At 51.5% G+C, this 14,674-nt stretch overlaps 1 protein-coding gene across 1 annotated transcript in view; it reads right to left on the bottom strand.

Annotated features, from left to right (window-relative positions):
• The window catches only part of DYNC2I1 (dynein 2 intermediate chain 1), a 47,689-nt gene that overhangs the window by 3,942 nt on the left and 29,073 nt on the right, over positions 1-14,674 (bottom strand). The window contains exons 14-23 of the mRNA XM_055591405.1: positions 11,048-11,136; positions 10,242-10,371; positions 8,484-8,656; positions 7,592-7,754; positions 4,817-4,930; positions 4,662-4,723; positions 4,246-4,297; positions 2,297-2,357; positions 863-962; positions 570-701 (exon numbers count right to left, since the gene is read on the bottom strand). Of these exons, the coding sequence (XP_055447380.1) occupies positions 570-701; positions 863-962; positions 2,297-2,357; positions 4,246-4,297; positions 4,662-4,723; positions 4,817-4,930; positions 7,592-7,754; positions 8,484-8,656; positions 10,242-10,371; positions 11,048-11,136 (1,076 nt within the window). The remainder of the gene's footprint in view (positions 1-569; positions 702-862; positions 963-2,296; positions 2,358-4,245; positions 4,298-4,661; positions 4,724-4,816; positions 4,931-7,591; positions 7,755-8,483; positions 8,657-10,241; positions 10,372-11,047; positions 11,137-14,674) is intronic.

Below are 14,674 nucleotides of genomic sequence, written 5' to 3'. Positions count from 1 at the left end.
ACACGTCTCCCGCCCGGCCCTGGCTGATCAGACTGGGAAAGAGGAGCCCACAGTCAGGACAAGGCCTGCCTCTAACCACGAGGAGACACCCCCAGCCTCGGGGCGTCGGGTGCCCAGGCCCTCTATGAGGTGCTGAGGCTGTTCCCAGGTGAGGGCAGTGAGGATGGGACACGGTAGGTGGACAGAACTCCTGACCGGGGCCACGATCCCGCTCACAAAGGACACTGGTGGGGCAGTCACGGGGCTGCAGTCAGACCTGCAGAGAGCAGGCCTGACAGACCGACCTGTGACCACAGGAGATGAACACGCAGCCCTGGGGCGCAGCACGCTGGCCACACAGGCCACTGCATGAGGAGTGCTCTGCACCAGCCTCGTCACGTCTCTACAAACTTACATTAGGTCAGAATGAAAAGTGTAAAGAAGATCCACACAACAGCGCAGTGGAACAAACTGTACTGACCACGCAGACGGGACTTCAGGAAGCCAGGAGGCAACGCATACAGACCCAAGTGCTGGAGACTCCAGCAGATGCTGCCAAGGCGTCAGTGCTTACAAACAGGTGTCCTTACCAGGAATACAGGCTCCTCAAATGGTGAGAAGTCAATCACGGTCACTTTCACAGGCCTCGGGCCCTGCTGCTGGGGCCGGAACAGCCTGGGAGACACTCTGACATCCCGTCTGCTGCCATGGCTGACGAGGCCCTGGATGTGGGGTGAGGGGGGTGGGAACCAGGTGGGGTGAGGCTCGTATTCTCGAAACTATTTAAACAACATTCTGATTAGAGCAAACAGGAAGCTAAGGTCCAGTGAAGATACTTATTAAGCCACTGTAGTTCCAGGAAAAGGTCTAGACGGTCACTCACCACGTCTGTGCCGACAACAAAGCGATCAGGGTCTGAAGGCAGAAATTTAACGCTCAGTGTCTGCACGGACCCCCAGGGTTCATAACCTTTATGAGAAAGGCTGGAGAAAAACAGCAAAGATTAATAGATGGGCAGTCTTGAAAGCGTCAGGGCAGAGGTGACACCACCACCTGCCATCTGCCACTGGACGCATCTTCAGTTCCGTTTTCTAGGCTCCAGACAGTCCCTTCACCCATCCCCTCACTCACTCACTCACTCGCCTACACTCCACGTGTCCCCTCCAGCACGTCCCGTGTGTGCCATGCCATGGGGACAAGGGGACAGGCCACCAGGACCCCTCAGCAGAGGCCCTGTGGCCCCAGGGTTACCCCCACCCCAGGGATGCTCACGTTCAGGGACTGATGGAGGGGGCTGAGGCTGGCAATGTGGCTCTGAGCTCCAGGGCTGGGCAGCTCCCTGTCCCCCTCCTACCAGATGCCAACCCTGTGGGCCACAGTGGCCACGGGTCGCTGGTCTGCACTTAGGGGCCCCTAAGGGAAGAGGCACCACGAAGCAGCTGATAGCACACTCCATGTGGCCAGTGTGTGGACGAGGCCTGAGTGGATGTTTGCTGCATCCGGACAGGGGGTGTGTGTTCTGCAGGGGAGACCCAACATCAGCTCCAGGTGACACTTTCTTTAAAGCAGGTGAAGATCAATGCAATGCAAGGCTCAAAGTGACAAGGCCGTAATGGAGACGAGAACAGTCTCACAGAAATTCCATGAGGGCCTGGGATTGGAGTCTGTAGTTTATCAGGTGGGTTTTTGCAAATGTTAACAGATTCTTTGTTATACTGAAAGCAATGGCAGGTAATGTCTAACCACAAAGCATGTATGGACTTGTTAACACAACCCAGGGGTGCTCCAACTGACGAACAGCAGGGAGGATAACATCAGGACTCTCCTGGTCAATCGCAGGCTGGGAGCCAGCCCAGCTGCAGTGAGTGACAGGAAGAGACAGCTTTGGGAAATAAGTTAACGTGAGATACATAAATATACACAATATTCATATAGCCAGCAAGGTTGTTACGTCACAGGAAGTTATTTGAGTAAAAACAGAAAACTAATTTCTGAATAAAACTTTCATGTCAGTGTTTCTAGTTTCTGAACCTCATCTATTTAATTTCAGGGTTGTATTAAAACTGGATGAAAAACAGTCAAATAGTACCAATTCATAAGACAGAAGATATTTTAATTCAAGAAAAAATGTTAGCTGTAACACCTGGCAATTGCATTTGTTACACTGATTCATTAATAGCAAACCAGTTAGCAAATAAACTACGTAGCAAAAATACAATGTGGGAAGCCAGGATTCTCTAGTGCCAGTCTGGCCATGATTTATTACCTAAGGCTGTTTCCTCCTGTGGGAAACAGGGCTTTGTGGGTACAGACCCACCTGTCACTCAGCTGGATCGCAGCGCTGTGTACCAGTTTTATCCGTCCTCCAGGAATTAAACCTACAAAGTAAACAGGGATAAAGGCACCTCTTAGCACAAGTTACACCAAAACCCAACTAATCAGGGATAAAGGCACCTCTTAGTACAAGTTACACCAAAACCCAAGTAATCAGGGATAAAGGCACCTCTTAGTACAAGTTACACCAAAACCCAAGCATTCTGGAATTCCTTTTCACCGTTTAAGGCCTGTGCGGGGAGGAACATCAAAGGCAGGGCAGTGAGCACTGCAGGGGAGGGCCCTGCAGGTGCCTCGGATGAATTGGGAGCTGGCAGCTGAGGGCCTGGCGGGAAGAGGGCTGCTGGAATCAAAAAGCCTTTCCATTTTTAGATTTGATTTTAAAAGGGAAATATACTTCTAAAAGCAAAAGGTCAATATTCAACAATCTTCCAGTTCCCCACGGAAACCCTCCTCTGGAAATCTCCTCCCACAGGTCTGGGTTACCTGTGCTGGCGGGGATGTCCCTCAAGCCCCATCCTGCCCTGATATCCCCCTCACGCAGCCCTGCTCACGGCCCAGGGAACAGAGTGGACTGCAGGAGAGGTAGAAAAAATGGGCCCTTGGGAGTGAAAGGTTGTTGCTGAGTCATGAAAGACACCAGGATTCTTGGCTGCCAGAGATGAGGCTTGATCGCTCAGAGCTTTTGTGTGATAAAGATTTATTAAAGTATAAAAGGGACAGAGACAGCTTCTGACACAGACATCAGAAGGGGGCAGAAAGAGTGCCCCCCACCACCCTGCTGGCCTTCAGCAGTATGTTATATTCCTATCAGCAGGCTGCTAAGTAGAGAAAGGCAATGTCTCAAAACTCAGAGTGGCACCAGGCCCCTCACCCACAACATGCATTTTGAGATAACATTGGTGCCAGGTTAAGTAGTCCCACGCGATAAAACCAGTGACATGAATCTTGAAGAAAGGCAGGTTTCCAAGCAAAGACATAGTCTCTTTAAAACATAGCTTAGGAGAACATTTGTGTGAGTAAAACATACTGGTTTGTCAAGTCAGTTCTGAGTCTCAGGCAGAACTGACTTGAAGACAGACAGAGTCTAGGGTAAATACATAGACATTAACATAGCTTAAGACAAACATTTCCGTAAGAAAAATGCACCGGGTAGCTCAAAGTTTGAGGAAAGTTAAGTTCGGGTGGAACCAGGTGTCATTATGGCAACACAGAATTTTAACAGAAACCTCTTTTTAAATTTGTATAGGAAGGGGAAAAATATAACACTAGTTTCCTCCTGCTGCTTAAGAGAGAGATGAAAACGTCTGCCATTTGCAGCCTGTTTCCTCCGTTTGGAGGCCCCTGGCCTCCCTGCCTGTTACCCTCTCAGGAGGGACCCCCGCAAGGCCCCGCAGCAGCACCGGGCTCCTAGCACGGGCCCCGCTTGCAGGAGACACCCCTCCTTCATTTCTAGAAGTCAGGGACAGTCAGAGTGGCTCCGGTCCTATTTTTTGGCCGCATCTACGGCAGCATCTGCAGCCTGGTCACTAAACAACTAATCGGGGCTCTGAGAAGTGCAGGCTGGGGCTCCTCAGTGCCCGAGCCCTGGGCGTCAGGGCAGCAGACTGCCAGCCAGCCCCTCACCACCGCCTAGGGGTGGGGCTGCGGTCTCAGAGACCTCGGGGTCACACCAAGGGCTCCTCAGACACTGGAGTCACAGGGACGCCTGGGGGATGAGAAGCAGATGCCACACAGGCACAAAGAGGACACATGTCCTCCTGCGATAAGGGCGTCAGGCCTGTGCAACAGCCGGCAGGTTATAAAATACACAACTTAATCTCCATTTTCCATGCAGCTAGTTACTGATTCTTCAAAGTGATTCTAAGTATCCCTAATCTTTATTGATTCTAGCAAATATTGACTAAAATTAGTTTTTTTATATTTAGTTACCTAAATCACTTATTGAACCTGCAACATCCGCCTTCTGTAATTCAACCACCACCTGAAACAGACCATCAGAGACGAGGGTCAGCACACAGGATGATTGGGAAGCAGTCCAAGCAAAGCACAGCTCTGATCAGGACAGCATGTCACACGACACGCTGAGGACACAGTCGCTCCAGAAGGAAGACTGACGTTTAACTGTTATAAATCCCTGACTTTGACCTTCTTCTTTCCACCCGTGACAGGCCCTGAAGCTGCCCCCTTCCATTCCTCGTTCCCTCATGAGTTCCCTGCAAGCTGCCTTGTCCTGGTTCCCTGGCTGAGAGCTCGGCCACCTCTCACATACACGCCGCCCCCTGCCCTTCCCCACCCCCGCACACATCACCTCCCGTCCCCCTCCCCTGATCACGCGCCTGACTCACCCACACATTGAGAAGCCCGCTTTCGTCCAAGGAAGCGATGTGGAAGGACAGGCCTGCCGTCTCTGGTGAGGGCACAAGTGGGGAAGGACTGGCTCGTAACCAGAAACCACGTCTCACCCCTGGAGCTCAGACTTACGGGAGTGAGGGTCACGTACCTTCTTGAGTAGAAAAGGGTGAAAGCACGCGGCTCTGCCTCCTGCAGACAGACGCTGTGACGGGCTCCACCGCCCGCAGGGGGCTGCAGTGGTTCACGGGCGTCAGGACGCCGTCTGGGGGCGGGGCAAGGCAGCGCGCGCGCGTGAGTCACGCAGCACAGCCGCCCGTGCGGGGCACACGCGCGTCCCTAGGCGCCCAGCCACACGCATCCCCGTGGAAGGGCGCGTGCCGTGGCTCTCAGCACGGCTGAGGAGCAGAGACCACAGACCACATCCACCTGGGAGGAGGCGGCGAGCGGAGCCCCTCGAGCCCCGTGTCTGCACAGCTGCAGGTGTGAGGACAGACTTGGGGGGCAAGGGCACTCTCCACAGGAGGAGGGGGTCCCAGAGCCAGCGGAAACTGCCTCCCAGGCCAGGGCCCCAGGGGCCCCCCAGCTTCAGGAGGAGACGGAGGCTCGCGGCCAGACCACAAGCACCTTCACAGCCTAACAGAACAGAGCTCCTCTAGCCTGGCAAACCCACCTACAAAATGCCCCCTAGCAGAGAAAGACAAACTGCACACAACGCTACCACAGAAACTAGATAGAAAACACAAATGAAAGCATTTCAACCCACGAAGGTTCTCCCTCCAAAAACGAGCATGAAACAGAAGACCAAAATCCAGCACCCACACGACATCACGTGTCACCAAAAAGCACTCAGAAATACATTTAACAAACAAAGAAAAACACTTGGAATCAGAAACCTAGAACAAAAATGGATTTAAATACATCAGAAAGAAAGTAAGAGTTAGGGTTGAAACTGAAGAAAAGACACAGTGCTCTTGGGAATGGAGAATGACAGGCTTCAGACTCAATGAACTGGAGGCCCCCTGAGGAGGGGTGTTCTCCAACTGAAAGTTACTAGAACTTTGAAGGTTTAGAGACAATGTTTAGATAGCAAAAAAAAAGAAGCATTTTAATGAAATATTAAGTTTCAAATCCTAAGCGTTTTGGTGTTTTTAACATAGTGGTGAATTCAAAGCTTCATTAGTAATAGCAGCAGCAGTTAAAAAATACAAGTTCTTAAAAGATACCTTTTCCAATGGCATCAGATCCATAGTGAAGTCGCTCAGTTGTGTCTGATTCTTTGCGACCTTGTGGACTGTAGCCCACCAGGCTTCTCTGTCCATGGGATTCTCCAGGCAAGAATACTGGAGTGGGTTGCCATTTCCTTCTCCAGGGGATCTTCCTGACCCAGGGATTGAACCCAGGTCTCCCGCATTGCGGGCAGATGCTTTAACCTCTGAGCCACCAGGGAAGCCCTTATCAGATCCATAAGGTACCTATAAACGCACACATTCTCAACAGTGGTAATTTCACCCCCAAAGGGGCAAAGATCAAGTTGCTGGGACACAAAAGAAATCTTGCCCTTTTATGCATAAAACACAGACAAACTCACAGTACGTAAACAGGCATGCAGTATATGCATGGAGTTCCCCAGAGCAGGGTCAGGAATGGAAAGTTGAGGGCTGGCCTAGTTGAGGGCTGGCCTGGTTAAGGGCTGGAGACAACCCAGACAAGTCTACACAGGATGGTCCTGAGAACACAAGGACTCTTAAAGCACAGCACTCAGAAGCAGCTTGTGTGCGCAAGGCCCGCACAGACACCCCGTTGAAGACAGACGCCCGGCACCCTGCGTGCTCAGGGACGCCTGCTGGAGCAGAGAGGCTGCCGGCCGCAGTGAGGCCCCGCGGCTGCGGTGCCTGCGGTGCCGACGCCCGTCCTGACTGCCGACAAGGGAACGACCAGCAGCAGCTGCCCGCTGCTGGGCGGGTAAAGCCCCGTGGCGCCCATGGGGGCCCTTGCCCGGTGGAGGAGTGGCGTCCTGACTCCGCACACCTGCAGGCACTTGTGAGAGAAGCAAAGCAGACTCCAGGGTCTGAACGCCACCGAGTCTGGACACCACAGAGTCTCGCCCTCACCATGGGAGAAGACAGAGACAACACCTCGTGCGGACGGAGAGGGCGGGGGATGCAAAGTCAGCTGGGGCGGGGTAGTGGGGGGGAGTACCATTCTGGGCAGGAACGTGAAAGTACTGGAGACGATCTGGGTGCTGGCCCCCTGCGTGGCCAGTGTGACCACGGATAAGCCTCCCATCTCCCTGAGCACCGGGAGGGACCCAGATGGGCCTGCGTGGGACACGTCCACACAACATAGGGAAAAAACCCCAGAACACGGTGCCTAGCAGGGGCAGGGGCGGGGGGTCATGCTTGTCCTTGTTTGCGGTTGTGGTTTCGGCTGTGACTGCAACCGTGGTTGGGCTTAGGTTGCAACCGGCTGTGGCTGTGACCGGCTGTGGCTGTGACCGGCTGTGGCTGAGACCCGCTACTGTCGTAATCGTGGTCGTGGTTGTGGTTGGTTGTGGCAGCAGCAGCCTGCCATGAGTTTGCACATGAGTCTAACTCGGGAACTCGGGGTCCTGATAGGCCCACTGGCTCTGGGTCCTTCCAGCCCCGAGGGGCACCACCTCTCCTGTCCTCCAGCCTGGGCCGTGGGAGCGCACAGACCAGTGGCCTCAGGCTGAGGCAAGCCCAGCACCCCTTCACTGAGGACCCGGAGCCCCAGAGCTGACAGGACAAGCAGCCCAGCACTGCCCAGAAACATGCTGCTCCCTGGCTGGCACAGGCTTCTTGTGCCCTTAGGTCAGGGCGTCCTCTGGGGCCACCTGCATGGAGGACGCAAAGGGGTCTCACAGCTGCTCCAGGGACCCGCACCGGTGGGCCGCGTCACTGACCGGTGGAGAAGGTGGGGGTCCTGAACGTCCAGGAGCACCCGCTCAGCGTCACACGGAGATGGATCCTGGGGTCCTCTCTCAGGTCCCACACGACCACCGAGCCATGCACGGTCCCCGCAAACAGCAGGCAGGCTTTCACAGGGCTGAAGCAGCAGCACGTGACCTAGACAGCCGCACAGAGAGCAGGGCTGGGGGTGGGGGGCGGTGAGGAGCCAGGGCGAGTGGAGGGGGGCGGGCTGGCTGGGGGCGGGGCTCAGTGGGGGGCGGGGACGGGGAGCACCAGCCCGTGGACTCTCCATCCGGACACAGCGGGGGTACCACAGCAAGCGGCTGGCGCCTCTAAGGGTGCCCTCCTCGGGATATGGGTGGGGGTGGTGGCCGCAGGGTGTCTGGCACAGCGGAGCCGCCCGTCATTCATAGTAAGCTATTTTCAAGCCCCCAGCACCAACAAGCAGTGGAATGGAAATCAAATGGTTCTGAAGTCAAGAACCACAAGACCAGAAACAGCTCTCCCCCGCACCCGTGCGGTCACCACACCACAGCCCCACTCACCAGGGGCCAGGAAACACACGCGCTAAGGACTCGGAAAATCCCAGGCACTGGAAGAAACCTCTAAAGCACCCGTGACCCAACTGAGCAAGCTGGGAAGCTCGCTTCCACGACCCCAAGGATGCCAGGCTGGTGCTTCCACTAACCCACAGCGGGATGACGCCCACCCTCGGGGCCCTGGGGACTGTGGCCACATGACCCCTCGGTCGACCTGGTCCTTCCTATAAAGAGCTCCTGCCCCTGTCACCCTGCACATGGCGGCTGGGATGGAAAGCCGTGACCCTGGACTCCCCTCCCTGGGGCCCACCCTCTCAAGTCACACCCACAGCCCCCCAAGCTGTACCTTCGACTCACACACCAGGACCTTCTGGGGCCCCGAGGGCTGCCGGACATCCCACACACAGAGCACGTGTCTGTGGTCCAGCAGGGGCACCGAGGCCTTCCCCGGCAGCCCATGCACGGATACCACAGTGCGCCTCTGAGCCTGACACGCGTGCAGGCAGGACACTCTCCGGTCTGAGGACAAGACAAGAAAAATGCTGCAGAACCCACATTACATTAACACACAGGACTACTCCAATATGTTTCAGCTTAATGACGAAGACATGGTCTTTCAAAGATACGCTTGCCCGAAATCGGGGTTTTGACGAGTGGCCAAGCTCAACTCGAAAACGTCCGGGTGGCCTCACTTGCAAGAAGCCACCCTCCCCCACAGGCGGCACAGCACGGCCCAGGACCCCACCATCCACCATCTACTCCCGCGGGCCGGGGGTGCAGAGGGGACCTGGGGGCGCAGGGGGTGGGGGCATCACATCCGCCCCATCAGCCGCCCCTTCTCCCCCTGCAGCGGGGCTCCAGCCGGCCTCCTCCCAACACCTGCCCTCGGACACACCGTCCAGTGCCCTTGTTCGTCCTGTGATGCGGGGTTTCTGTCCATCCACTGGGGCTCCAAGGCCCGGGACCTGCCCGTGTGCCTGAGTATCTGCAGGACCCACAGAAGGACAAGCAGGCGGCCGGTGCTGGACAGCCCGCTGACACTGAGAGGGCCCGCCACTCCCTCCAAGCTCAGGTCCAGGATGGGACCCGGGCTCAGGTCATGGGCACCTGCGTCCCAACTTCCCTCTTCACCTCAAAACTCACTTTACTAAAACAGACACAAGAAAAACCTCCACTCTGCACACAGGTGGAACTAAGGGGCGAGTCCCGGACAACACACCTGCATCGTCCTTCTCTGAGGAAGTGTTCTGGGGGGTGTGGCCTCCCCCCCCACCCCCTTTCCCCACCTCCCACCCCCCACACCACACCCCCACCAATCCCTGCCCCAGTCCAGGGCTCTTTGATCCCTCCTCAGCTGAGGAAAAGCACCTCTTAAACTCCTGCTTCCTGGGGTGCAGAGGGAGGTGGGTTTGTGGGCTTCTGTGTTTTCAATGCTACAATCTATTGCTTTTCTAATAGGATAACACAGCTTTAAAAAAAAAAAAACATGCTCAAATAACACGTGCTTGTTAACTTTATGCCATTGGTGCTAATGGTCAGTGCAGAGGGCTGGACGTGAATCTGAATCTCCGTAGAAACTTCTGGAACAAGTGGCAGCCACACACCAGGTCCCACTGGCCCAGAGGCGCCCTGGAAAGCCGACTGCAGGGCCAAGCACTGCCTGCCCTCCTGCACTCAGACCAGGACCCTGGCCCCACCCAAACCCTCAGCAGCCAGGAAGGCAGAGACTCACTGAAGAACTGAACACACGAAGTCTGTTCAGCTTATAATCACAGGCAGCTACACACCATATGTGAAGACACAGGCTTTACTGGGGTAGCATCTGTGCTGTGACCACAGATCAGCCCAAATCTCACCACACGACTCCCACCTGGACTGCCTGTGGCTCCCACTGCTCCTCTACCAAGAAACCAAAAGAAATTAAGAGACGCAGGACTGAAAACAAATGTTCCCTTAAATCACTGTATATCCCTCTCGTGAGGACCGTGACACACACGCTCGAGGCTACAGAAGCCAAACCTCTGCTCCGTTCAACAAACCCCTCCCAGGATGCGTCCGTGGGGATCCCGTCTCGGGGTCCACGCCCACCCTGAGGGCCGCTTACCCTGCAGGAAGGGCAGGCTGGTGCGCAGCCGTGCACAGCTCTCGCTGAAAGGCAGGGTGCAGCCCTGCGCCTGGGCCGCCCGGCCCGGCTCTGCAGCCGCCCGGTCCTCTTCAAGCAGAACTGCCATCACCTGCAGCAGACGCGGGCAGGCCTCCGTCAGCACTCTCAGATGGGCTCATTCTCAAAGAAAAGCAAAAACCGCAAAGCACCACCTAAATCCACCCATCCCTTAAGTTAACCAAGCCCCAGACTCATAGAAACGAACAGAAGGAAGCTATACTGTCCCTTCTGCACAGCAGTAGAGACTACCAAGTAAAGCCCCCCTCTGTCAACCCCAGAGCCACGAGGTAACACCGATGCTGTTTTTCACAGTGGACACATAGGAGGAGGGATGGGGCCCTCCACCTCCTCTAGAAGAAACGGGGGCACAAACACGTCACCCACAGCAACGCGGCCTGCCCGCTGGGCTGCAGTGAGGACCAGCCGAGTCCTGCCACTGCCCTTGTGGGTGGTGGGTCACACTCAGGACGACCACGGGGAGGGAAGGCAGTGGACACTGGGACCCTGAAGTACACAGGACCACATGCGCCCTCTGACCTTTGTATGGACTTCGAAAATTCCCATAACCAGTCTTCAAAGTCACGAGTTTACTAGTTTTAAAAACCCTAGACTTGTGCTCGCCTTGCCGATTTAGTTATGTCTGTTCTTCTGTCTATATTTATTCTAAAATGCAAGCAATCGGTATTATTGTTCAGAATCCAAACAGCATGTGCAGCACTGGGGTCCCTGCCCCCAACAGAGCGCACCTGGCAGGCCGCCCGCAGGAAGCCGGACAGACGGGGCGTGTCGACCTTCGGGACGATGGCAGTATCTCCAGGGCCACTCTGCTCACTCCCTGAAAAACAGGTCACATCGACCCCTGCTGAGGGGAAACTCACCGGGTGGGCTCCCAGTCAAGGCCGCACACCCGGAAGGGCGTGCCTGAGAACCAAGACCCCTAGAAGGAGAAGCCAGGTCACGTCTCTTTCTCCAGAGCTCAGCTCCTCCTCATTCCTCACAGGAAACTGTTCACAGAAAGTCTGTAAGCAGAGTCCTATGCAAAGCATCATTTTACCGTGGACGTGTTACGTTTAGGATCTTGGTTCATTCCCAAGGCAAACCATTCAACGTCACAGTAATCCAAGTCAATGCCCCATCCACCAATGCCACGTTGACCAGTTCTATGAGACCTACAACACCTTCTAGAAACAACACCAAAAAAAAGATGTCCTTTTCATCATAGGGGACTGGAATGCAAAAGTAGGAAGTCAAGAGATACTCAGAATAACAGGTAACTTTGGCCTTGGAGTACAGAATGAAGCAAGGCAAAAACTAGTTCTGCCAAGTTCTGCCAAGAGAACACACTGGTCATAACAAACAGCCTCTTCCAACAACAAAAGAGAAGATTCTACACATGGACATCACCAGATGATCAATACTGAAATCAGATTATACTCTTTGCAGCCAAAGATGGAGAAGCTCTATACAGTCAGCAAAAACAAGACCTGGAACTAACTGTGGCTCAGATAATGAACTCCTTATTACAAAATTCAGACTTACATTGAAGAAAGTACGGAAAACCACTAGGCCATTCAGGTATGACCTAAATCAAATCCCATACGATTATACAGTGGAGGTAACAAATAGATTCAAGGGACTGGATCCAGTAGATAGAGTGCCTGAAGAACTATGGACAGAGGTTTTTAACACTGTACAGGAGGCAGTGACCAAAACCACCCCAAAGAAAAAGAAATGCAAGAGGGAAAAATGGTTGTCTGAGGAGGCCTTACAAATAGTTGAGAAAAGAGAAGAAGCAAAAGGCAAAGGAGAAAAGGAAAGATATACCATTTGAATGCAGAGTTCCAGAGAACAGCAAAAATAGATAAGAAGGCCTTCTTGAGTGAATAATGCAAAGAAATAGAGGAAAACAATTCAGCACCACCAAACCAGCTCTTCAACAAACGCTAAAGGATCTTCTCTAGACAGGAAACACAGAAAAGATTTATAAACTTGAACCCAAAACAACAAAGTAAATGGCAATGGGATCATACTTATCAATAATTTCCTTAAATGTAAATGGGTTGAATGCCCCAACCAAAAGACAAAGACTGGCTGAATGGATACAAAAACAAGACCCCTATATATGTTGTCTACAAGAGACCCACCTCAAAACAAGCGACACATACAGACTGAAAGTGAAGGGCTGGAAAAAGATATTTCACACAAATGGAGACCAAAAGAAAGCAGGAATAGCAATACTCGTATCAGATAAAATAGACTTTGAAATAAAGGCTGTGAAAAGAGACAAAGAAGGACACTACATAATGATCAAAGGATCAATCCAAGAAGAAGATATCACAATCATAAATATATCAACACCCAACATAGGAGCACCGCAATATGTAAGGCAAATGCTAACAAGTATGAAAGGGGAAATTAACAGTAACACAGTAATAGTGGGAGACTTTAATACCCCACTCACACCTATGGAGAGATCAACTAAACAGAAAATTAGCAAGGAAGCACAAGCTCTAAATGATACAATGGGCCAGTTAGACCTAATTGATATCTGTAGGACATTTCACCCCAAAACAATGAATTTCACCTTTTTCTCAAGTGCACATGGAACATTCTCCAGGATAGATCACATCCTGGGCCATAAATCTAGCCTTGGTAAATTCAAAAAAACTGAAATCATTTCAAGCATCTTTTCTGATCACAATGCAGTTAGATTAGATGTCAACTACAGGAAAAAAAACTATTAAAAATATAAACATATAGAGGCTGAACAACATGCTTCTGAATAAACAACAAATCCCAGAAGAAATAAAAAAAGAAATCAAAATATGCATAAAAATGAATGAAAACACAATAACCCAAAACCTATGGGATTCAGTAAAAGTAGTGCTAAGGGGAAGGTTCATAGCAATACAAGCCTACCTCAAGAAACAAGAGAAAAATCAAATAAATAACCTAACTTTACACCTAAAGCAACTAGAAAAAGAAGAAATGAAGAATCCCAGGGTTAGTAGAAGGAAAGAAATCTTAAAAATTAGGGCAGAAATAAATGAAAAAGAAACAGAGACCATAGCAAAAATCAACAAAACTAAAAGCTGGTTCTTTGAGAAGATAAATAAAAGAGACAAACCATTAGCCAGACTCATCAAGAAAAAAAGGGAGAAGAATCAAATCAACAAAATTAGAAATGAAAATGGAGAAATCACAACAGACAATACAGAAATACAAAGTCATAAGAGACTATTATCAGCAACTATATGCCAATAAAATGGACAACTTGGAAGAAATGGACAAATTCTTAGAAAAGTATAACCTTCCAAAACTGAACCAGGAAGAAATAGAAAATCTTAATGGAAATCAAAACTGTAATCAAAAATCTTCCAAAAAACAAAAGCCCAGGACCAGATGGCTTCACAGGTGAATTCTACCAAAAATTTAGAGAAGAGCTAACACCTATCCTACTCAAACTCTTCCAGAAAATTGCAGAGGAAGGTAAACTTCCACACTAACTCCATGAGGCCACCACCACCCTAATACCAAAACCAGACAAAGATGCCACAAAAAAAGAAAACTACAGGCCAGTATCACTGATGAACATAGATGCAAAAACCCTTAACAAAATTCTAGCAAACAGAATCCTATGCTATGCTATGCTATGCTATGCTATGCTAAGTCACTTCAGTCGTGTCCGGCTCTGTGTGACCCCATAGACAGCAGCCACCAGGCTCCCCTGTCCCTGGGATTCTCCAGGCAAGAACACTGGAGTGGGTTGCCATTTCCTTCTCCAATGCATGAAAGTGAAAAGTGAAAGCGAAGTCACTCAGTTGTGTCCGACTCTTAGCGACCCCATGGACTGCAGCCTACCAGGCTCCTCCATCCATGGGATTTTCCAGGCAAGAGTGCTGGAGTGGGGTGCCATTGCCTTCTCCGAACAGAATCCTACAACATACTAAAAAGATCATACATCATGACCAAGTGGGCTTTATCCCAGGGATGCAAGGATTCTTCAATATTCACAAATCAATCAATGTGATACACCACATTAACAAATTGAAAGATAAAAACCATATGATTATCTGAATAGATGCAGAGAAAGCCTTTGACAAAATTCAACATCCATTTATGATAAAAACCCTCCAGAAAGCAGGCATAGAAGGAACATACCTCAACATAATAAAAGCCATATATGATAAACCCACAGCAAACATTATCCTCAATGGTGAAAAATTGAAAGCATTTCCCCTAAAATCAGGAACAAGACAAGGGTGCCCATTCTCACCACTATTATTCAACATAGTTTTGGAAGTTTTAGCCACAGCAATCAGTGAAGAAAAAGAAATAAAAGGAATCCGATTGGAAAAGAAGATGTAAAACTC

Source organism: Bubalus kerabau, chromosome 8 (genome assembly GCF_029407905.1).
Source record: "Bubalus kerabau isolate K-KA32 ecotype Philippines breed swamp buffalo chromosome 8, PCC_UOA_SB_1v2, whole genome shotgun sequence".
NCBI lineage: Eukaryota > Metazoa > Chordata > Mammalia > Artiodactyla > Bovidae > Bubalus > Bubalus kerabau.
This window is presented reverse-complemented; position numbering and strand designations above follow the sequence as displayed.